Genomic DNA, 24247 nt, shown 5'->3' on the forward strand with positions numbered 1-24247 from the left:
TGTTAGGTTTCGTCGTTTCCTACGCGGCGCGACATGTCGCATCGCGTCGTGTCAGATAATCAAATAAATTTATTTATAGAACTTATTCATTGCGATAAACCATTTTCGATTATAATTAACGAGAAAAAAATGAGTAATTCGATAGGCACACGATATGCAAAACTCGACTACGAACGCAATTTTTACTGTTTATTATCGCTATTAGAAAATATTCAACGTCTACGCGTAACGCGTTTGTCAACGCGGACCAAAATGGCCGCCGAATTATTATCCTGTGTTGGATGGAACGCATTTATTTGTCAGCGAATATGTAGATATCGCCTTAGAGTTTTAAACACTTTTTCGATTGGAATTATTTATTGTTTACAGTTGCAGTATAGCGTAGCTTGTCTCCGTCTTCCATTACGAAGGGGTTGTACGCTTCTGATAGAGCGTGATCGATTACGTCATTCGTTCCGTTCGATCGGCAACAAAGTAACTACGTCATCGCTTAAACTTGTGCGATTTAATACCTTTACAAAATCATACTGAATGCTTCTTTCTTAATCGAATAAATGGTTGGGTTCGTTCAGTTGATGGAAGATTATGCACAAAATTTCTCTTAAATATTCTTTTTTTATGCATATGTTTAATAACTAAAGTTGAAGACCGGCCGGTGCGGTTAGATGTCGGCCTACCGCTCTGGGGAGTCCGGAATCGAATCCGAGCGGTCGAAAACGTCCAGGAATTTTATGGGGTGGTTTGTCGGATATTTCGGAGCGTGTCTCTCACTATCCGGCTGCCCTCGTTGTGTACCTAGTTAATTGGGTATGATTAAAAAGGTCCTCTTGGTGTTCACAGGGCAGTGAGTCAAAAATAAACTTTAAAATAATACAGTATTTATCATTGACTTATTGCAAAATCCTTAAAGTAGGTTTTTCTTTCTGAGTTTTGATAAAGAGGACAAATTTTCGGATCTTTCGACGAATGGGAAAAGACGAAAAATAAAATGTTTCTGTCGTGAATAAAATCGACCCCGTTTTCCAGGTGGCGCGATTTTGAGTTCATCGTCGCATAAATTATTTTAAGAGCGCGTTTCGGCAAAATAGAAATCCGCGTTAATTTTTACAAAATTTTCAGGAAAATCTTTACGTTTTAAAACAATCAAAGATATAAATACTTCGACATTTTATTCCCAAATTAACTAATAAACGGTTAATATGTGACGATCGGGGCGCGCCCTGTCGTCGCGCCGGCGAACCGTCGTATATATCGTGAGATAGAGAAGGTCGTCAGTCACGAGATCCGAAACGATGGATGCCACCGACGGGAAACTCAAGCGATTTCAAGATGTGGAGAAAGAATCTAAATTCGGCTACGTGTTCGGCGTCTCCGGACCCGTGGTTACTGCCGAAAAGATGGCCGGAGCGGCCATGTACGAATTGGTTCGAGTCGGACATGATTCTCTGGTCGGAGAAATTATTAGATTGGAAGGTGATATGGCGACTATTCAAGTCTACGAGGAGACTTCGGGTGTGACCGTCGGAGATCCCGTGTTGAGAACCGGTAAGCCTCTTTCTGTCGAACTAGGTCCCGGGATTATGGGGAGTATCTTTGATGGTATCCAGCGACCTCTCAAAGACATAAACGTGAAGACCGAGTCTATTTACATTCCAAAGGGTATCAACATCCCCGCCCTCAGTAAGGTTGCTAAGTGGGATTTCATGCCCACTAACGTGAGAGTGGGGAGCCACATCACCGGTGGTGATATTTATGGAATCGTTCAGGAAAACACTCTGATAAAGCATAAGATAATGCTCCCTCCCAAGTCAAAGGGAAAAGTCACCTATGTTGCCGAGGCTGGTAGCTATGATGTGACGGACGTGGTGCTGGAGACCGAATTCGACGGAGAGAAGTCTCAGTACACCATGCTGCAAGTCTGGCCGGTCCGGCAGATGAGACCTGTGACCGAGAAGCTGGCGGCCAACTTTCCCTTGTTGACCGGACAGAGAGTCCTGGATTCGCTCTTCCCCTGTGTGCAGGGCGGCACCACCGCCATTCCCGGAGCTTTCGGTTGTGGGAAGACCGTCATCTCCCAGTCGCTGTCTAAGTATTCCAACAGTGACGTGATCATCTACGTTGGGTGCGGGGAGAGAGGAAACGAGATGTCTGAGGTATTGCAGGACTTTCCGGAGCTGACCGTCGAGATCGACGGCTGCGTGGAGTCGATCATGAAGCGCACGGCGTTGGTCGCCAACACGTCCAACATGCCGGTGGCTGCCAGAGAGGCGTCCATCTACACGGGCATCACACTGTCCGAGTACTTCCGTGACATGGGGTACAACGTCTCCATGATGGCGGATTCGACTTCCAGGTGGGCGGAGGCCCTGAGAGAGATCTCTGGACGTCTGGCAGAGATGCCTGCGGATTCAGGATATCCCGCCTATCTGGGCGCCCGTCTGGCTTCTTTCTACGAGAGGGCCGGGCGTGTGAAGTGCCTGGGAAATCCGGAAAGAGAGGGCAGCGTCACCATCGTTGGGGCCGTGTCGCCACCAGGAGGCGACTTTTCGGATCCCGTCACGTCTGCCACACTCGGGATTGTCCAGGTGTTCTGGGGATTGGATAAGAAGTTGGCCCAGCGTAAGCACTTCCCTTCTATAAACTGGTTGATTTCTTACAGTAAATATACTACTGCACTTAACGATTTTTATGAGAAAAACTTTCCCGAATTTATCGCTCTTCGAACCAAATGCCAACAGATTTTGCAAGAGGAGGAAGACCTGTCGGAAATTGTGCAATTGGTAGGTAAAGCTTCATTGGCTGAAGTTGACAAAATTAAATTGGAAGTGGCAAGATACATCAAAGAAGATTTCTTGCAGCAAAACGGATACAGTGCTTATGACAGATTTTGTCCGTTCTACAAAACGGTTGGAATGTTGAGAAATATGATGACTTTCTATGATCAGGCTTGTCATGCAGTAGAATCAACTTCTCAGAATGAGAAAAGAATCACCTGGGCAATGATTCGCGAAGCTATGGGCGATATAATGCATCAGCTGAGCAGTATGAAATTTGCCGATCCCGTCAAGGATGGAGAAGTGAAAATAAAACAAGATTTCGAAGCTCTACAAGAAGCTATTGGAGTAGCATTCCGTAATCTTGAAGACTAAGTTTTTTTATATATATTTATTGGTGACATTGCAAAAAAAAGGAATTAAAGAATTAGACCTAATTATGCAATAATTGGGAAAATGTAAAAGTTAAAATCATAATTCCAGAAGTTATAATGCAGGAAAGAATGATATTAACCCAAAGGATTTTCCTCTAAATATCTGGAAAATTAAATTTTAGAAAATTTTTGTTGGTTGTAATCAAGATCTCGAGAGATATTGCTGTTGTATTTGTGAAAAATATATTGTTATTATGTAAGACTGAAATGAGTTTAAAAAAGAATAAAACATTCCTCTTGACATTGTCAAAAATCTAGTGAAAATGTAAGTGAAAATTAGCAATAAATATATATCGAATGTTAATATTCATTTTTTTATATTGTATGCATAAATTTTATAATCGTGAAATTACAATGAAGTCAAGCTTTAATGTAAAATAATTGGAACCTTGTTCATCTTTTAATAAATGAGTATTTCGGATGTTAATATTGTGTACGAACTGCTCGTTCACCAAAGGAAAGAAAACCCGACTGCAAATAGAAACTAAAATCATTCATATCGAACATGCCAAATGTGATGATTTATAAAAAAAAAAAAAGCTTATCTTAAATTATTCTATGGTAGGTGTATGTTGTTTTGAATAGATGTGCTACCAAACATTATTATTGTTGGTTGGTTTTGAATGTGTGTTGCTGAGGGGACAAATGCCTTAGTTATTTACAAAACTCAAATTCATTATTGTACTAATGCATAAAATATTTACATATCTTGAACATAACTGAAAAAAATTGTTTTAGAAATGTTCTTAGGCTAATTTAGTCCAGTAGCACTCCAAACAATCTTTATACAGCTCATGAAATACAATATAAAATGAAACACTTCATGTTTGGAATTGAAATTATACACATTTATGGAGCAGTTACAAACACATTTTTCTAAGTTATGGTGTACAAGACCTACATATAGTTAGTTCTTGATTACCAGATAATTCAGCTTTTTCTTGCAGTAAATTAACAAGGCTTAAGGTTAACTCTACTATGATATTTGGAGTTTTTGTATTATATTTAATATTTCTTTATAAAATTAAATGTGTATATACTAAATTAGTAAATTTTAATATGTTCTAAAATTCAAATGAATTGTTTATATCAAAATTGAACTACTTGACTATTAGATATAATTAATAATATAGAATATAAGTTTGAGTGCTGATGCTAGACTAAATTAACCTGGAAAACATCCTAATATTTTCTCTGACAAAGTTTAGACATCTCAATATTTTTGTTATAAGAGTTCAGATCAAATGTGCTGAAGTATATATTCCATTAACATCTGAATGATCTTGTTTATCAGTTTTGAGATTTTTAGGGATGATCACATCAGCTAATATTTAATTTTCCAGATACCATCTTTCTCTGGATTTTCAGTGTATACAAGATGCAATATTTTATGATTTACTGTGGTACAAGACTTGTAACTTGTCTATAGACTCCGTACCATAGTGAGTGCCATTAAAGTTTATTATTGATCCTTATTATTCATTATCTGACCAACTTGTAGATACAAGTTGTAGGCTGAGTTTGGATGTAATAGAAAAATTGAGACTTTCCCTCAGACCACTGTGCTAATTTCTGATTTAAAGAAATCATGGAACTAAAAACAGCTTTCCTTGAAGAATGGACTGCACTGATCAATCAACTTGTTACCAACATAAATCACTACAGCATCTTGTATAGCAAATAAGCAATGACTTTTATAATGCTTAATTAATCACATTGTATTTTTTTATACATTTTACAATAATCAGCACATTAATTAAACATTGACTGTAAAACACATGTCAATGTTTTAACTATTATACATAAACAAAAAAAAACATTATATTTTTTAAAAATCAATATTTTGTTTGTATATAAAAATTCATCTCTGCATATCTCTACATATTTCAAAAATTTAATTTGTTTTTCAATATTTTAAATTAATGTATTGTACTATTACCATAACTTAAAATGTATTGTAAGTACAATATAATACAGTACAAGTGATTACATTATACAGAGTTTGGGACATTACAATGTCCCAAACTCTGCAAAATATCTAGTTGCAGACCTGTAAAAAGTAATGTTTTTTTCATTTTCAGCATATTTCTACTACATTTTTATACTGTTGCTATCAAATATCCAATTAAACTTTTTACAATATAAAAGAACTTATTAAAGGGAGTATCTATAACCAGTGGTGATATTCGAAATATTTAACAAAGGGTTCGCTAACAGAAAATTTTTCCTTAAATTTTTTTCGCTCGCATTAGCAATATTAGCGCAAAAACTGACCGTAAGATACCCATATAAATAAAAAAAATGAAATACGTATATTTTAATATATTTTTTAAAAGAAACGAAACCATTGAGAAATGTTACGTGTGTTTAACAACGGGTTCGGAAAACTTTAAAAATGTTAACAACGGGTTCGGCCGAACCTGTGCGAACCCGCTGAATATCACCACTGTCTATAACAGAATAAATTGCTAACTCTATTGCCATAGTGTGTTTAAGCCTAGATACCAGGCACTTTACGGTAAAGAGTGCTTTGTGTTGTTGAACGAAGTAGCTGATAGTTACGTAACCTATATAATTAGGTTAATTATGTTGACCGTATAAAATTCTATATCTGCTATAAAGAAAAAATAAAAATAAAATAGTCAACTAAACTTCAGAGCGGTCGCTATCAAGTCTATTTCAATAATATTTATTGTTTGTATTGTAAGGACATCAACCTGTCACCAACAATTCTCTGCTCGTCCTGTTGCAAGCCCGAAAAAAGGGTTTTCTTAGCACCCACAGGATTGAAAGGAAAAATTTGTTTAAATTTGGTTCTGCAAAAAGAAAAATGGCCTGGCGATTCTTTAGATGATCCCTTTAGATTTTTTAAAAAGTCCCGGCTTGCAGACACTAAGAGAGCCGTTTAAGTGAAACCCATTATGGGTTCAGTCAGGCTCGCAATGAGTTGGCTAGGTGGTGAGGGACGGACCAAATTTCCTGCGGTTTTTCGGTTTATCCTGGGCTCTAATAGAGGTAGGCAGCATCTTAACCATTCAGACATCCGGTCGAAAACTATTCTTCTAAAGTATTGAGAATATCTGTATTGTTTTTGCTGTATTACTTTTTCAATATATGTATCTTATTTTACACTGAAGACATTATGGACTAGAAGTGCATTAGAGGTGCATGTTGTAACGAATATTTTTGAGGCCGGGTTCAAATGGCCCCATAGTAGTTTACGCGCATCGATTTCTACACGCGTTGGCTAGTATCGAATTGCATAACGTCGTAGAGTTTTCAGTGAATAATGTCAGATTTATTTTTATTAAAAGTTAATTAATTTATAATAAAATTTTAATCACTAATTTATTGCTTTCTCGCTTTTGTATTGTGATATTTGTTTTCCGCCGGTGGCGCTTTAGAAAAGTATCTGTATAGCGCTATCTAGCGTTATAATAGAATAATTATACCAATTAAAGAAAAACGTGCTAATGTAGAATTGACTTATAAGTTTGTCGTTGGTATTCAATAATAATAATAATATGGAAGAAAAAACAGTGACGATTTATTTTATCGAACGTGCGATTGTGCTGACTCCCCACATAGCAGGATTGCGTAGCCGTCAGCTGATGATTCTAGAGGCACGCGCACTTTGCACGAAATAGAAGGCGATTTGCAATGAATTATGGAAAATTTTTAAAATGGCGGCAAAACTTTCAACTAAAAATAACGTTTTATATTTTTCAATTTAATTTTTAAATCTAATATTTGCTATTTTTTGCACCTTTTCGGAATTTCACTTCCGATGAGTTTTAATAGCTAAATAACAATGATTTTTTGTTTTTATGACGTGGAAGATAACTTTCAAAAGCCGTGTTAAGTTATAAACAAATTTATCCAACGATTAAATAATAATTAAGCATCGAATAATCATTTTTTGATCGTTCAAAATTTTTCGAAATTGAGAGGTCAGGAGTGGATTTAGGTAAGATGTAGCTGCGCTTTGCCACCTCCTAACTCCGCCCGACTGTTTTCAACATTTCTTTGAAGCTTACATTGATAATTCACGAAGATAAATAAAACTTAACATTTTATTTTTAATTATTATTGGCATACTCATTTGTTCTGTAGTCATATCGAACGTCGTTTGATGCACGAGAACACCGTTCTACGAGGCACGTTCAATAGAAAACAGGTAAAATGTAATTAAAAATTGGGAGGACAAGCGATAACGTTAGTAATTTTGGCACACGAAACATCCAAGTCAGAGGCAAAAGTAAATGCAATTGGCAATGTGTTGATGCGCGAGTACATAAGACAAAGGACCGATAAAATGATCGTGCCTCTCCAAATGTGCGCGAAGCAAGAGCGTTATAGTGTTGTCCGATTTTTAACAAAAACCAACGGCCATACATTGGTTTATGCAGAGACAGTAAAGAGGCGACTACATGAGTTGCAGACAAGTGTACGAGTAGAGTTCTAAGATTCCAAAAGCAGTTACAGTTCTGTAGAAGATTCTCTATGGCTGGAATCGTAGTGAATGCCATGGAGAATTTTCTACAGAACTTTAATATCTACGTGAAAACGTTTCCCAAAGGTGTGATAAGTTCTCGGACAAGAAGCTGATACAGAAGTTTCATAACCAATTACATTTCAAAAAGATGGACAAGAAGCAAATATTTTTGTTTGTTTTTGTGTAATTTTACTTTATCAACTCTGAAATATTATCGATAGACGACGTACTGATATTCTATTTTCTTATTCTAATGGTAATAATTTCATCTCCATTATTCACTAGAATAACAGAAAGAAAAAGACATTATCGGGGCCATTAAGTAGTTTGGTCACTGAACCCCTATTTTTATATATATATATAGTTTTAATGATTAGGAAAATTTACTGCCGATTGAGGCGCCACTGTTCCATCATGTTCGTCGCGGTTCTCGTATGTATTCTGTTGTTTGCGTGTTTTTCTACGTGTCAATTACAGTACATAACATTTGTTAATGCTTCTACTATAGAACGACCTGTTGTGTCTCGAATTGCATAAATCGTGCAAAACTAAGGTGACCAATTTTTTTTTTTTACAATGAATAGGAGGACACTAATAAATTGAAGAAAAAATATCATAAATGAAAAAACATTTTATTCATTGCAACAATAATACACTATAATAATCTCTACTGCATGCATAGATGCCATGTCGTGTTTCGATAAGAAGTAAACAAAGTCATTTGCGCTCTCTCTCTCTCTCTCTCTCTCTCTCTCAAGGTCTCCCGTGCGAAGAGCATGCATCTCATAATTGCATCTCGTCGCACTGTACAAAGCCTCGATGAATCGCCATGTTAAATACAAACATGTCATATCACATCACACGCAACGGATCGGTTCGGCATTGATTGAATACGGAGATTTACAGATTAGTCTTCAAATATCACAAAGGAGGACATGTAGGATGACACTTTTCGAGAGAGGACAAAACTTAAAAAAGAAGGACTGTCCTCCCTAAAGGAGGACGATTGGTCACATTAGCAAAACAGATATTTGTTTAAAGTACAGAAAACCAAGTCAAGTGATCATCTAGATATAAACCTGGCGTGGTATTCAGTACTGTGTATATATAATAAATACAACTAGCCCGATAATTTAATTAATTATTTATAATTTGTTTATTTAACAAGTGATGGCGGGCTAGCAGCCTACCTTCGCAGCAGAATTGAGTGAAGCGCCCTCCCGGCGATTCATTGGCATAATTTTAATTTGCACTCAATGAGAGCCATCTAGCGGCACTTGGAGAAACTAACGTCGAAATTAAATTAAATGCACTATACGCCCGTCATCGCAGCGCAATTGCCAGGTCGAGAGCAGAAACGCCGTACAGACTTATTTATGTACTGTACATAAAGATAAAAATTTAATCGCAAACAAAAATCTCATTGAGGTGCATGCGCTCCTCATATACTACATCTGGCCACATACAGTACACTTCCCAATCTTCTGTGCAAAAAGAGTAAACTAAACGCTATCTAGGAAGGCAATTGACATTTAGTGTAAAAAATGCCGGATAGTTTCGGCGATCGTCGCCAGATGGCAGGACGGTCGAGTTCGAAAACTTCGACTCACCTTAATCGGCTGGAGCGTTTCGTAAAAGCTCCGTCTCCGAATATTCCCGGCCCGCGCGGATTTCCTTCGGCGTTCTTTCGCTAGTCCACGCGACGCGGAAGACGATGTTCCTTCGGGTCTTAAAGCTGAGCGACTAATTTCGTCAGCGACGCGGAGATCGGCGCGCGCCTTTCGAACGGGAAGGAAGCGCACCACGAATTCCACGCGGGAAGCCGCGGGCGACCTCAGGTATAGCGTCGGCGGGCAACCGGAACTACCGGTCGTGGCGTTATACCGAGTTCGGGGCCGAGCCCGCACGGAGCGCAGAAGCAAGGAAGTCGGACGGAGCTAGTGATCGAAGCGGCGAGTGTTCTTTTCGTTTTCGTCTTTAGTCGAAGAAGCGTTCGAAGGGCCCGAGGCCCTATTGTGTTGGGAGTATCGGTGCGCCGATCGTCGAGCGGCGCGGCGCGGCGCCGATACGTGGACTGTGCGTCCCAAACCGGTCGGGGCCGAAAGCGTCGGTCGGAGATGGAGGCCGAAGAAGCCAAAGTGAGCCACGTCGGGCTAAAGGCCAGGTCGGCCGAGGGACACGCGGCCAGGGCCATGCACATAAAAGGCGACGAATACGTCTGGGTGGAGATCCAACAGAAGACATTTGTCAATTGGGTCAACGAACAGCTGAGGAGCGCGGGCACTGGCGTCGTCGACCTGGCCCGCGACTTCTCCGACGGGCTCAAGCTCATTGCCCTGATGGAAGTCCTGCGCAAGACCGAGCTGAAGAAGATCAGGGCGCCCGTCAACAGGCATCAATACCTGGAAAACGTGCAGACGGCCCTGGACGCCATGGCCGCCGACAACATTAAGCTGGTCAACATAGGTGAGTACTCTTCTCCGCTCCGAACGACCGCCGCCGCCGCGTCCGGCGGGAGACCGCGCGTCGGAAGGAACGGTGACATCGGCGGGCCGCCTCCGCTTCTTCCGCTCGGGCAAAGAGTCCCTGGCGTTAAAGTCGTCTTCCGGCTCGTTCCGGCGAAACTTCCGGTTTTCGTCCGCTGGAAAGCCAATTCCCAATTCAACCGGAGACGACCCGCCAAAAAAGTTAATTTCCGGGGAATCTCGGGATCGAGACCAGAATTTTCGAAGGCGCGTCTAGGCCGAGGTTAAGAAGCGAATCGAGAAACGCCCTCTACGCGGAACTTTCGGGTCTCCGCCACGCGCCACTTTCGAACGCGCGTGGCCGCCCCCCTCCGAAGGCGCCGGTCCGGGTGGCCACCTACGAGGATCGACGATGGGGGGTAGGAGGATGGCCGAAAACACCGGAAACGGAGATACCCTCGACCTCCGCCGGAAACGATTTTCCGCCCGTTTAAAAGGAGAAGAGGGCGCGGCCGTCCGCATCGGAGACGGAACTCGAATTCGGAATCGTCGGAGAAGCGTTCCGAAACCTTCCGTAAAAAACGCAGGAAGGAACTTCCGGTTCCGGGAGAAACCGTAAATTCGGTTAAAGGGTTTTGGGCGTTCTTCCTAAAGCGTGAATGAATCGTAATATACCGGCGCGTGGGACGGCGTCGGTAGTGTCGATGTCGCCCGCCCTTTCGTCACGCCATGGCGGTTTCTCTTCGCTCGTCTTATACTCCGGTAGCAAAGGCATTTTCTTATCTTTAAACAAAAGCGCCAGCCCTTCTACGAGAAAATTTACGCACAATTTCTATTCTGGCAACCGAGACGACCGGATACGTCACCGCCCCCCTGTAGTTTCTAGCGTCCGTCGTATCGGGGAGGGAGTTCGTTTACGATCGTCCCCCCTCTTATCGATGCGGGCGCCCCATGTCGCTAATTTAACGAGCGTAATTAACGAGATTAATTAAAATTTGCGTTCGAGATTATAAACTTTTTCCGATTTCCGTCAACTTCTGTTTGTTTGTCTGTCCTTCGAATGAGAAACTTCATTTCTGGGTCGCGGAGGACGGGGGCCCGGGGGCGCCGGAAGGAGGAAGAGCGTTCCGACCCCGGACGACCTCCGACGACCGGTTTTCCCGGACGCGAGAATGCGGACGCCCCCGGCCCTCTTCTCTTCTTTTCCTTATTTCGAGTCTTTCTGTGACTTCTCTTTTGGGGGCAGCCACCCATCTGCCCCCTCCGGCTAAACACCCATCCCTACTTTCTGTCGAGTTAAGATGTTATAAAGATCTCAACGGCGCCGTAACGGGAATAAAAACAAGAGAAATACTACAATAACAACGGTATTTTGGGGTTAGGTGGGAAATTGTTTCTTCCTCTATTCTCACCTCTTAACAATGGATTAAGGTCAGTTTGGAGAGGATCGAGTCGAAACTACGGAGTAAATTATACCTTTCGACCGAAATTTTATTTTCGTTAAACCGGGGTTTCGTCGGTGATAAATACAGTTATACATAACCTAGGTGCCATTAAAACACAGCGCTTGGGTTACGTCCCGCTTATAATGATAGGATAGGATAGATTGAATAAAGCAACACCCGGGATATCCTCCGAGGGGGAGGTGCCTCCCGGGTGGACTTTCTACGGGGGGAAACCGGTCCCTGTTTAGGTGTTAGACACGTGAAGTCCACGTTGTTGTGGCGCCAAACTCAAAGATCGGCGGCTTTAATCACGTGTATAATGACGTAATTTTAATATAAGAAAGGATAGGCTTCATCCGTTTCCGACAGAGAAATAGATGAGGCCTACCCTATTCGACGGGGGGGGTTTCAGCGCGTGAACGCTTTATCGGAAATGAATATTTTTCGATTTAACGCTTACGTTTTGTACGACAGGAAACACGGACATCGTGGAAGGAAACCTGAAACTGATCCTGGGACTGATCTGGTCATTGATACTAAGGTATCAGATGGGGAGGACCAGCTTTCCTCCCAAAAAACTCATGCTGTCGTGGCTTCGGGCCGTCCTCCCCGATCTCAATGTCACCAATTTCACTTCCGACTGGAACGACGGAATCGCTCTCAGGTATCCCTTTTACTTCCCTCTCTTCCTTTTTTTTTTTTTTTTTAACCAATTCGAATTAATTGTTTGAACCATTGTTTAGCGCCCTGTTGGAGTATTGTAAACCCGGTCTGTTTCCACGTTGGAAGTCTCTCGACCGCCGAGAGGGGTAAGAAATCTTCTGTACTTATAGAAATTACAAAGTCGGGAGGGATGCGATTCAGTTATGAGGGGGTGTTGTGTTTTTCGTACGTTTCTTTATTGTTCCTCCTATCTCTCCTTATCTAATAAATTCCTGAGGACGTCCATTTTTTCCTATTTGTTTTTTGTATTCATTTCAACCTTTAGGCATTAAGGGGCCTTTTTTAACCCGTCGTTTCGTTCCCATTCTCTAGTGTTCTTCACCCCACTGCTCTTAACTTCCCCGTTTTTTTAGTCTTCGTGTTTCCTTCCCTCTGTTGATTTCGTTCCCCCACCGTGACGGAATACACCTATAAACGTATGAAAGGCCCCCTTTTAACGAATGATTAATAAATTTCACATTTTTTATTGACTCGAACAATCGCAAATTGGGAAAGAGAGAAAAGTCGCAAATTGGGAAAGAGAGAAAAGTCGCAAATGGGTCAGGATCAAGGTGATGTGTAGTTCTAATTTTATTCCTGTAATATTTTACTTGTAGAGAATTTCGACTTTAGTGCATTTTCCAACGAATAAAGTAACAGGGGTAATTAAGAGTAACACGAGGCAACACGGATTGGTGCGGGGCAATATGTAGTGGGCTAAGTAGAATTACGGGTTTTGAATTCCCATAAAAAATCGGATTTGAGGAAATTCGTGTAAATAATTAACATATTCGAAGAGAAAATAAAGGACTAATTAATATATTTTTCAGAATAAAAAACTGTAACAACGCCATGATGGTGGCTAAAGAAGAATTTAACATTCCTATGATACTGACTCCCGAAGACTTGAGTAGTCAAAATCTGGACGAATTATCGGGAATGACGTACTTGTCCTACTTTATGAGAGAAGAAAGTCCCGGTTACCACGCCACTTTGAGGTGGATTTCCAGAACTTTATCCGATTTAAACATTCAAAACTTCACGGTGAGTGCTGGTTTACTAAAGGGATATGCGTCTTGTAGAATTACAATTTAATTCCGTAGTTTTCGGTATTTGAAGACTTAATCAACGGAATATTTTTGTGTAGTAATAATAGCAGGGTCCAAAAAAGGGAGCACGAGCTATAAAAAAGGGCATCGTACATTATGTAAGAAGCTTCAAACTATGATTCAACGTGGGATCAGTGCTCCTACAAGGTAGTACTGGTTGCAATTGGGGGTAACAAAAGGAGTGACTTTAAAAACACACATTAGACCTAATCTTTAGAGGGAAGCGCAGGGAGGAAATAATATAATTTATAAATTACTGCATGAGGATTGCTCGGGAAATTAATACATTAAAGTTAGAAATTAAAAAACACATGTATAAATCGAACGTGAATTTTCAGTTCCAAAGTTTGTGGCTAATGCAGGGCTGGCATGTGCCATTGTGAAAACAAAAAGAAAATTTAATTGAGTTTTTTGAAAATCAGAAATAAATAAATGCAAAGTTCTTCTTTAATACGCTTTTATGGACTGAATATATTATCGAATAATTATTTTAATATTAAATTACTAGTCCCAGAAAGGGATGTATCTGCGTCCTGAGCACCGTCTAAATCCTCCATTGATTAGGCCCTATTCATAATAAATGTTACAATATAGTCAGGAAGAGTAACACAATACCGTAGATTAATGAGGAACAAAATAAATATACTAATATAATACCCTATTTAATTTTTTCTTCCCAAATGGGAGAGGTTAAACCCCAAAACTTCCGTATGCGCGGCCTTGCATTCGAAAATCATAGTTCTGTAATTAAAAGAATCGAATTGGGGCTCTAAAGGGACTGTTTTTTAGGCCCATCCTGAGTTCAGCCATGTTCACAATAGGGCTCGACGTGTGCATGACAGACATTTTTATTTTGCCTTCTTTTCAGGAGAAGGTTTTTTTATATGGTGGAGTGTTAGCCCCACGCACAACCTCCAACATGGAGGACCGGTGATCCCACCTTAGTCTTGGCCCTATCCTCCGACCTGTTCAGCATGGGTATCTTTATCGTTAGCAAAGCTGCCACTACTAGGTCATAAAGTTTAGAAGACACGCAAGCTTTCTCACCACATCAAGGTGGAGATCTTGGAGCAGGTGCACGACAGACCACTTCCCGAAAAATTCCTAGAACTGAAGAAACTGACAAACTAGTTGTTGTGTAACATTATAACAATAATACATTACTCATTCCTTACTTCCAAAGTTCGACGAATCCGTATTGTTTTTCGCAGAGTAACTTGAGCCCACCATAAAACTATTGATCGCGGGTTCGCATCCGCGGGTCTGACGGAATTTTCTACACGTGTCTAAAACCCAAATAGGGACCAGTTTCCAGTAGAAAGTCCTCTCTAGAGATACTCCCTCCCCCTTTGCACATCGCCCACGTGTTGCGTTGTTTTATTCCATTATTCCAACCTGCTTATAAAGGACAGAAAATATTTTTTATAAACTAATTTCTTTAGAGAATTCTTTTGAATTCCGACAAACGTTTTTGTTAAATGGAAACCATAAACTCAGGAATTCTGATACCGTAACGCTTTATATTTCGGATATACGTTTCATTTAAAAAAAAAAAAAAGACATTCGTTACTCCCGACTGTTACGCCGTAATAAATATTCCCCACGTTAATTGTAGTTTACGTATTAATTTCGGACATCCTCAAACCACCGAGTTGTATGAAAACATCGTCAAATTTATAATTCGACGTCACGGTTTTTAACTTTGAAGTTACGTCCGTACAAACCGGTTATCCTCGAATTCCGACGCAAATACAGTTACTTGTCACGGTTAAACGGAGTGACGACGTATTCCGCTTATCCGTCGAGAAGAAATATACGTCACGTACGTAACGTACGCGTTTATCCATGCGTTAAATAGTTACGCACGTGACAAAAACAGGAAAAAAAAATAACACTAAAAACAATCGTTAATTGTTTATACATCTTTGCGTGTGTGTTATACGTTGTTGTTTGTTAACGTAAACATCAGTAGGTTACGTCTCGTATTTTCGTTGTGTTATTAGAGAGACAAAGGATGACTTTTTATATATACCAGATTGGCTGTTTCTTGTGTATTACGTTACAGTCGGCAAAACAATACCGGCGGGACTTGAACGTAATTTGAAACAGTTAACGTCGGTACTAACACGCGCTTTCTTTGTGTTTCGAATAAATTTCGAACTATTCGTGGGGGTGTTTTCGGGGTGCTTCCACGCCTTCCTCTGTGGTTGGCGATATCCAGGCAAATTCCTTTACCTTTTGAAACGGCGGAAGTCGTCACGGTCGACCGGATCCGGCGAGTAGACCTCGTGTTAATTGCTCTATTTTTAAACAGAAAAAAAGGCCTCGTATTTTTCGAAGCCCCCCTTTAAATAGCGAACTAATCTCGAGCTTTAATTAAAAAAAAATCCCCCAAATTTTGGAACTTAACTTGTATTAAAGTGGATATTTTATTAATCGATTTAATTGGCTATCAAACACACGTACACGTTTAACGATTGGTCGACGTTATATAAAGCGTAATCGCATAAATACGGGGAGTTGCCGGTCGGAGTATTTATAAAGTTGCAACAGACAGGTTTACAGACGTTCACGCCTACTTACCCGCAAAATATTAAAATTATACACACCTGTCCGTGTCGTAAAGACGTAAAGGCCATTCTACGCCCCGTTACGTGTACGCTCCAGTGTGATGTTTATAGTATTTACGCGTGAATATTTGTTAGGAATTTCCGAAACAGTCGTTTACGAAGCGAGAAATCGCGTGTTTTTTGCTGTTTCTCGTATATAATTTGATTAAATGGAGAATTTTCTAGCAGATTAAGGAACAAAGTGGTAATCGAAAGTTGTATTTTAAGAGGTTTACACAAGAATTATCACCGGAGGAACGTGCTTATTTGGGATTTTCAAAATGGCGTCGACTGTATTTTATTACTTAAGATGATTCGACGAAATTTCTTTGTAATTTCGTAAATTCGTTTAATAATTTCTTTGGAATAACGGAAAAATATCTTTTAATTTAACGGGCATGATTTATTTTTAAAAATAAATTACATATTTAACCTCGATTGTCGATTGTCCTGTCGCGAAACGCAAAATTTTCGAGGACAAGAAAGGAAATTTCTCGTCCTACGAACTGGCAACATTCGTCTTAAATCGAAAGTAATTTTATAAACAAAGTATTTGAATGAATGTATTATAAAAATAAATAAAAGAAATTTGTTTACTGGAGCGTGCGGCCCGCGTAAAATCGCAATTAATACACTACTTTTAAAAACAATTGAATGCAGACCAAACAATATCTCTGTCCTGTTTCTCGAACTTCTAGTCTGACTCGCGCTTGACCCTAATTACGTGGTTAAAATGATCAAGTTTTCCTCTTTTCTTTATCGTTCGTGCTTTTGTCTGCTCGCTAACGTGACAAAATGGCGTTTGGATAGTGAATGGAAGTACATAATAGGTATAGAAGTCTCTGCTCTCACACACAGACGAACCGTCCATCTCCTGGTAAACAATAAAAGGAGAAGGGGAGCGAATTTGGCATGTACTGTACTGTACGGTACTTTGGTCAAGTTTTGTACTTGTATATTAAAGAATGCTTGGATGAGCAGGCTTGCAACTTTACATTTAATTCTTTAACGCTGTCATACAATTTATATGTTTTATTTTTAAAATAGGGCGTTGCTGCTGCTGCGTTTCTTTGTTATACAATTAATTTCTGTTTCTAGTTTCATGTATCGGGGTTATAAATTCAAAAAATGTTAGTTTTCAACTCCGAATCGATTATTCTCGGATTGTTTGATTGATTGAATCAAAATTCATCTATCCACCTCCATTATCTTGGCCAGAAATTGGTCACAAACCCATTTTTATTGTAAAATCTTTCATCCTTTCGGCGGGTATTGTATGGTTAATTCATTAATTGTTTTCTTCCTTGATTCATTTTACGTCATTCGTATTTGAGCCGTACGATTGGACGTGTCGCGAGGTCATTACACTCCGGTTGCGAACAAAATACCGTGGCAGACGAGTGCCGGCAGGAGTACCGACCTGCATAACTGAATGGCATATTTTCTATGGAAATCGTGTCAATAATGGCAAACGATAGCTGCTTACGTTTCATGAAAACGTCTCTCCCCTCGACTCAAAAACGGACCCGGGATCGACCTTCAGTTATTTTTCGTGGTCCTGGCTACCAAACCCGTAATGGGAATGGAAAAAATCCCTGTTATTGCTCACATGGCGCACGTATGTTTGAAAAACTCCACAATTAACATGGGTTTCTCGTGTAGTTTGATTCGGTCTGGCGATACGGCAATGCAACACGTGGGCGATCTGCTAAGAGGGAGTGTCTTTCGGAAGGACTTTCTATGGAAACTAGTCCCATTTAGGTGTTAGACACGCGAAGAAAACGCCGTTAGTGAGGTGCGAACCCATCACCTCACTATTGAATCTGAAATCGTATCTGAGCTTTCTCAATTCGGTTAATTCTTACTAAGAAAGGGGTTTTGATGTAAACGTGTCGAACCTTTTAGTGAATCTGCGCGTATATCGTAACTGATGGTTGACCCCATCGACTCATTAGTAGAGTTTATTGTAGCGTAGATGATGCGCCATTATGAATCCATAATGTACTGTAGTTTTGCACTTTTGACCAGTGCACGCAGCTGGAAACATTCTAATTATGAGATTTAAAAACAAAAATATTCGAATTTCTGCCGTAAAATTTACGAAATTAGTTAATTTTATTAGATAAAAGTAAGTTGGACTTTTTATAAACCTTATATTTTATACGGTTTCTTGTTAACTCCGGTGTGTAGATTTGTAGAAAGGCTAGGATGGCGAATCCTCCAGAAATGTTAAAGGCTTGCTGTAAAATTGTTTTCTCTTTATTTAATTAAAATACGATGTAAAATTCAGAAGATTAAACAGATGTTAAGCGCATTATTGCCAGAAACGTATAAAAAAGACAATTTAGGGGTTGAAGGATTCGATTTTCGAGAAGTTAAGCCTGTAAACCCGGTAAGTAGCAGTAAGGTTTATACAGTATTCAAATAAAACTAACATCGATTGTGTAGACAATATCATTTACAGCACTTCTCCGTGATATGCCATATGTTGGCAATTTGAATTTTCCAATTGTCTTTCTCCTCCGTCATGGTATTGGTGTCCACTGGATAATACCACCAAACACTGGCAGTTGGTGGTGTTTTCAAGTGGAGTTTTCTGGATTGAAATATTCAAATGTCTAACACCTAAATAAGGATGAATTTCTCATAGAAGGTCCTCCAGGGAACCATTCCTCTCGTGTCTCATTGCCTTCTGCTTAGTGGGCACTGTTCGTTTCAGAAAGTGTTATTTCTCATTCATAACTATTTTAGTTTATTTTCCAATGTAATTTTGCAGTTATAAATCTAATTTATTAGCTTCCAAGTGATGTTTTTTATACTTTTTCTTCGCTTCATTTATTATCCGATGCTTCCTGCAATGTCCAGTAGACAATTCAAGTAGGATTAGCTACTTAGGCAGCCTTTAGAGATTCCACAAACTTATTAAACAGTTTACTGTTCCATTTTAAGAATCAAAGACAGCTGAGGAAGTAGCTAAAAACTTACTGCAGCACATATTTTTTTTAATGCTTCATCCATTTTGCCATTAGAGGACGGAAGAGAATTGGCATTTTTGTTAAACATTATATAAAATAGCTTTCTTTACAACGAGACTCGAGCGATTTGATGAGTTAGAACGTGTTTTACTATCGGGCGCCATTTCGAAGGACGTGTATAAAAACGCTGCACCTGTAATGTGACGCAACACTACTATTGCTCGGCAAGTGATTGAGGAAGAACAAGTCACCGTGGATAATTAGCATTTTACCCGGATAGTGCCTAAAGCACGTCTACTGTGAACAAAATCATATGCATTACTAGAAAAAAAAAACATTCCTATCTTGATTTATGTGTCTCCTACCTGTAATGTAGCCATATACACACATATATATGTATATGCATAGATACACATGTGTGGAAGATGCATATTTATTTATTTATATGTGTATTTAAATCTTTAGAACAGTTATTAGAATATAAAACTGGAATGAAGATTAAAATAAGATAGGCAGTATCAAAGAATTTCAAGATTTAACATTTTCTTAGCAGAAATTTTCCTTCCAAACAGAAAAAACAAAATGTTAACTGAATGTTTAATATGTTCAATAGGATTATTTGTCCTTAAAGTATGGGATTTTTTCTATTTTAATTGACATTTAATATTTAAAATTAAATGCAATTTACTTAATAGTAAATTACAAAATGAATCATTACAGTGAATTGTATAAATTATAAATGTAAACTATGATTGTGAAAATATTTTTTGAATTGCAATACACAGTGCCGTAACTAGCCATTCCTGTGCCATGTGCAAGAATTTGCATTTAGGCTCCTTAATTAATCAAGTTTGGGATAATAATAAAACAAATACACACATTTTGGGTCTCCTTTCAAGTGGGCCCTGTGCAAGTGCACCTGTTGCACCTGCCTAGTTACTGCACTGGCAATACATTCACTTTTCATGACTATACTTATAAAATAAAAATACTAAAATATTAAATAATAAATATTAAAAGAAAATATTTATTATTCTTTTAATATTTAATATATATTTCAATATATAAGTTGTCTCATATTTTCTAACATAATGATGAAATTCTACATTTAAGCAAGTATTGAATAATACATTTTTAAGTTCTGGTGACTTAAATTTATTCTGAACAAATAAATGTTTTTAGCCATGTTTAACAGTCTTCCTTAAGTTATTTTTAATAGAACATTAAAATATTTAAATAAATTATTTATTACTTTGTATCCAGTTGATTTTTCATACACTATTGCATATATACTGTATATATACACAATATATTATATGCATATAATACATTGTATATTACATGTATTATATGCATATAAATTAAAATTATGTAGTTTTACTGAAAATATTGTTAATCTGTTATTTATATAAAAAGAAATTATTTTTTGCAACATATTTCATAGTATTTTTTAAGTTTCATCAAACAGTTCTACAAAATCAACAATACAATTGTTATTAAATCTAGAAAAACTGCTTAATCAATGTTTCTGTATTTAAAAAATAATGTTTCGCAAATGTTTTTGTATTTTTAAGAAACATTTGAGAAACATTTTTTTATTTGTTAAAAATTGGACAATTGACTCTTGCAAAGGCACCTGAGGCACCTGGATATATTCTAAACTCAGACTTCTTGTTGCCTTAGCTGTATCGGTTATGATTAGTGGTGTACAGCCTAAAATAAAATGTCCTAGAATGATGTTTTCTAACCCACACGTACACATTTCATTAAAAAATGTAGTAGTTTTTACAGTTTGTTTTTTCATCAGTCATTCATATATTAAACTTAAAGTACATAAATCAAAATTGAAATTTTTACAGAATCAATATTAAGAAGTTGTCAATTTACTAAAGAAATTCCTAAGTAGGATTGTTGATGTATTTTTGTACTATAATTTTATTCATATTTGCTGTAGTAACTGTAGCATCTGGTTCAGTAGCAGAAAGAAGAGATTGGAGCCTGTACTTGAAAATCCGGATTGCATACTTCTAGTAGTGGACTGTATAATTTAATAAACAATAAAGTTGCAATGTGTTCAGTAAGATTGTGGGATATTTTTTCTGTTATAATTAAAATAGTAAGATGAACAAGCAATGAGTTAATGTTGGTAACAGCCTTTCTAGACAATGCATTTTTAACAGTTGCGTTGCTTTGCTCTAGTGTGTAGTATGCTTGAAAATCAAATTCGCATCTCTGAATTTTGAATACACTTAAATATACAAGACTTTGAAATATATTTATGGAAAACTTTAAATTTTTTATCAAGGATATTGTAACTTACTGATTTATGTATATATTTACAATTATGTGTTTTGTATGCATATAGCTAAAAAAGTTCCAAAACAGATATTGGCTCTGGAATAAGTACCAGAATGGTGCTCTAGCATGTTCAACGAGATCTTTCAATAGGACAAAATGTTTTTCTACTTTTGTGACATGAAACAAGTCTTGAATTCCACTTTTTGAAGTAGACAGAAAAAGAGGGCCCAATTTCCTGGTAATCAGGATCTCCTGGCCCGTAAGGTAAGGAGATCTTGATTGCCAGGAGGGCCGTCTTTTTCTGTTCTCTAGTCTTTTTTTGTTTGATATACTGAAGGATCAGATTTATCTCCTCCTTTCCAATTATCACTAGCAGAGGATGTGCTGTTTTGAATTGGGATTAATTTACATACTTGTAAAGACTTCTGCTGGTGAGAGACAAGAGCCCTATTGAACATTTCTTAGAAAAATAACAAGTATGTCAGAAAAAAATGCAAGTTATTTCTTGTATTGATATCTTCTTGTAATCTGTTAATATATAAAAAGAAAGCGTGACATTTTTTTGTTTGATATTATTGCTACTAATGACATTAGAGTTATATGTATAGTATTGCATACAAGCCCTGAGACCTCATTCCCTGGATTTTTATCTTTCAGGTGCACTGAAACTTGGTGCTGTAGGAGTAATTGCAATATCGTATGTAAAACTTTAATTAAAATTTAAATTTTTTTCACTGCAGAGTAACTTTTTGGACACCCTGTGCTAACATACCTGCATGTGAAAATGGATGTACAGTACAAAGCAAACAAATTAGTGACTTTGCAAAATGTTAATGCATGTTAATGGTTAAAGCTGTTATCAATTTTATATTTTTATTAAAAGCATTTTTCTCTGTTGTAATTTTTGTTTTACTTTTTTAAATTGATTTCCATATTTAAATTTAAGTTGTTGAGTTTATCAGAACTAAAACAGTTTATGTTATGTTTATTTTTTTCACTAGTGAGAATTGAAATAGATATTTAACAAATTAAACATTTTTAATTTTTAGACTGACTGGAATAGTGGTATAGCACTCTGCTCCCTGGTTCATTCCTTTGGAGCTTACGTTCCAGGATTTCCTAATTTAAGTTGTAATAGGTCTCATTGGGAAGAGAATCTCGAAAAAGGTAATTTTGTCATATATATATAATAATGTATAATTTTTCACTTATTGTATATGAATTACTTATAATTTTGATTATATTTTGATTAATAATTCAACTGAACTTTCTTAAATCTATATAAATTATGTCAGGATTGTACATTTTATTGAAAGAACAAAAATCCAGAAGAATATAGACTCATGAGCAAAATAAGAGAAAATGGCACTTTTGTGGGATGTATCTCTAAATTTCTGTATATGTTGTGACTGAAACTGTGATTGAAATTATATTGAAATTGCTTGAATTCTAAGAAATTTTCTATTTCAAGATTTTTGTTTTATTTTTGTGAAAAAAGTCAGATTAATTTGCCAAACTTTAGTAATTTTTTTTCCACCATTACATTATGCTAAACCAGTGTTTCTCAATATTTTTAAGCCCAAGAACCAGTGAAATATCTGAAAAAATTCTATGAACCACTAAGTTATGTAGGCCTAATTTTTTTAAACCTGTATGGGTACTACAAACATTTGGGACATACTGTGCCATTTATAACATATTAAATCTAAAGCACATTTTGAATACATATGGAAACAGTTTACTTCCAGTTTAATTAATTATAAGGTGACCAACTATTTTACAATGAAAAGAAGGACACAAATAAATTGAAGGAAAAAATATTGTAATAAAAGAAACATTTTATTCATTGTAACAATAATACACTATAATAATATCTACTTTGTGTTTGTGCCGTGTAATATTTCAGTAAGAAGTAAACAAAGCCACTTCCTCGCGACACGCTCTCTCAAAGTCTTTTGTGCGAAGCGCATGTGTCTCATAATCACATCTTCATGCACTGTATCAAGCCTTGATGAATCATCATGTTAAATACAAACACATCATATACAACGGATCGGCTTGGCATCGATCAAATATGGAGATTTACAGATTAGTCTTCAAATATTGAAAAGGAGGACATGTAGAAGGACACTTTTTGAGGGAGGACAGAACTTAAAAAAGAAGGACTGTCCTCCCTAAAGGAGGACAATTGGTTACCTTATTAATTATTAAAAATGAATCATCATTGAACAAAATTTTAATCTTTATTAATTTAAGTCTGCCTGTGCCATCATTGCAGAACACAGGTTGAGAAACACTATGCTAAACTTATGATCACATACAAATAATGCTTTTGTTTGTTCTTATGTTGCTATATTTTCCATAAAGTAGTTTTTTAAAATTCAGTATATATGTATGAGCATAGACTTAAAATATTGCGACAGTATTATAGACTATTATTTGCTGCTACACAATAATGACAATATTTCTTCAGTTTATTAAAATTAATGGCTATAGTTCTTGTTCTTGTAAACTATTGTTTTAAGTGACAAAAAGTAAACATTTTTTTTATCTCTGCCTTTCTATTGTCTCTTATGGCATTTCATCTGCTAATGTTCAATAGAGGACAGGATGAAACAATTAACCAGCTTTGGCAAGATGATGAAATTAATGATAGAAATAGTTTATCAGATTCCATCTGCTGTGCATCGGCTGAATTTACACTAGTTACACTCTTAAATGATCAACATTCTGGAAGTTATCTGTTTAATACAGTGATTTAAAATATTCATTTAATAGCATGTATTCTGTTAATTTTTCAGTGGTCTAAAGTACTCTGATATCTGAAACCTAAATATATGTTCCTAATTTCTCACATGAAATACCAGAATCTTGCTAATAATGCTGACAAATTAAGCAGAAATTGTTAAATGTAATCTGTAGAATCTGTAGAGAAAATAAC

General features: G+C 37.5%; 2 protein-coding genes across 2 annotated transcripts; both read left to right on the forward strand.

The window, feature by feature from the left end:
• The first annotated feature begins 1217 nt into the window (after positions 1-1217).
• Positions 1218-4142, forward strand: LOC111642525 (V-type proton ATPase catalytic subunit A-like). The gene has a single exon (XM_023388877.1). It carries the CDS (start codon positions 1293-1295, stop codon positions 3147-3149), a length of 1857 nt encoding a protein of 618 aa, XP_023244645.1. The 5' UTR covers positions 1218-1292; the 3' UTR covers positions 3150-4142.
• A 5171-nt stretch (positions 4143-9313) lies between these two features.
• LOC111642527 (filamin-A-like) lies at positions 9314-22496 on the forward strand. The gene is made up of 5 exons (XM_023388880.1): positions 9314-10169; positions 12088-12277; positions 12357-12422; positions 13146-13359; positions 22356-22496. The coding sequence occupies exons 1-5, from the start codon at positions 9821-9823 to the stop codon at positions 22494-22496; spliced, it is 960 nt and encodes a 319-aa protein (XP_023244648.1). The 5' UTR covers positions 9314-9820.
• The last annotated feature ends 1751 nt before the right edge of the window (positions 22497-24247 follow it).

This window comes from Centruroides sculpturatus, unplaced genomic scaffold (genome assembly GCF_000671375.1).
Source record: "Centruroides sculpturatus isolate CEXI.00-Female unplaced genomic scaffold, Cexi_2.0 scaffold1748, whole genome shotgun sequence".
NCBI lineage: Eukaryota > Metazoa > Arthropoda > Arachnida > Scorpiones > Buthidae > Centruroides > Centruroides sculpturatus.

Coding starts and splice junctions, on each gene's coding strand:
- LOC111642525 (XM_023388877.1), top strand. CDS start 1,293: ATGGATGCCACCGACGGGAAACTCAAGCGATTTCAAGATGTGGAGAAA.
- LOC111642527 (XM_023388880.1), top strand. CDS start 9,821: ATGGAGGCCGAAGAAGCCAAAGTGAGCCACGTCGGGCTAAAGGCCAGG. Junction 10,170..12,087: donor CATTAAGCTGGTCAACATAG/GTGAGTACTCTT, acceptor TTTGTACGACAG/GAAACACGGACATCGTGGAA. Junction 13,360..22,355: donor TAAACATTCAAAACTTCACG/GTGAGTGCTGGT, acceptor TTTAATTTTTAG/ACTGACTGGAATAGTGGTAT.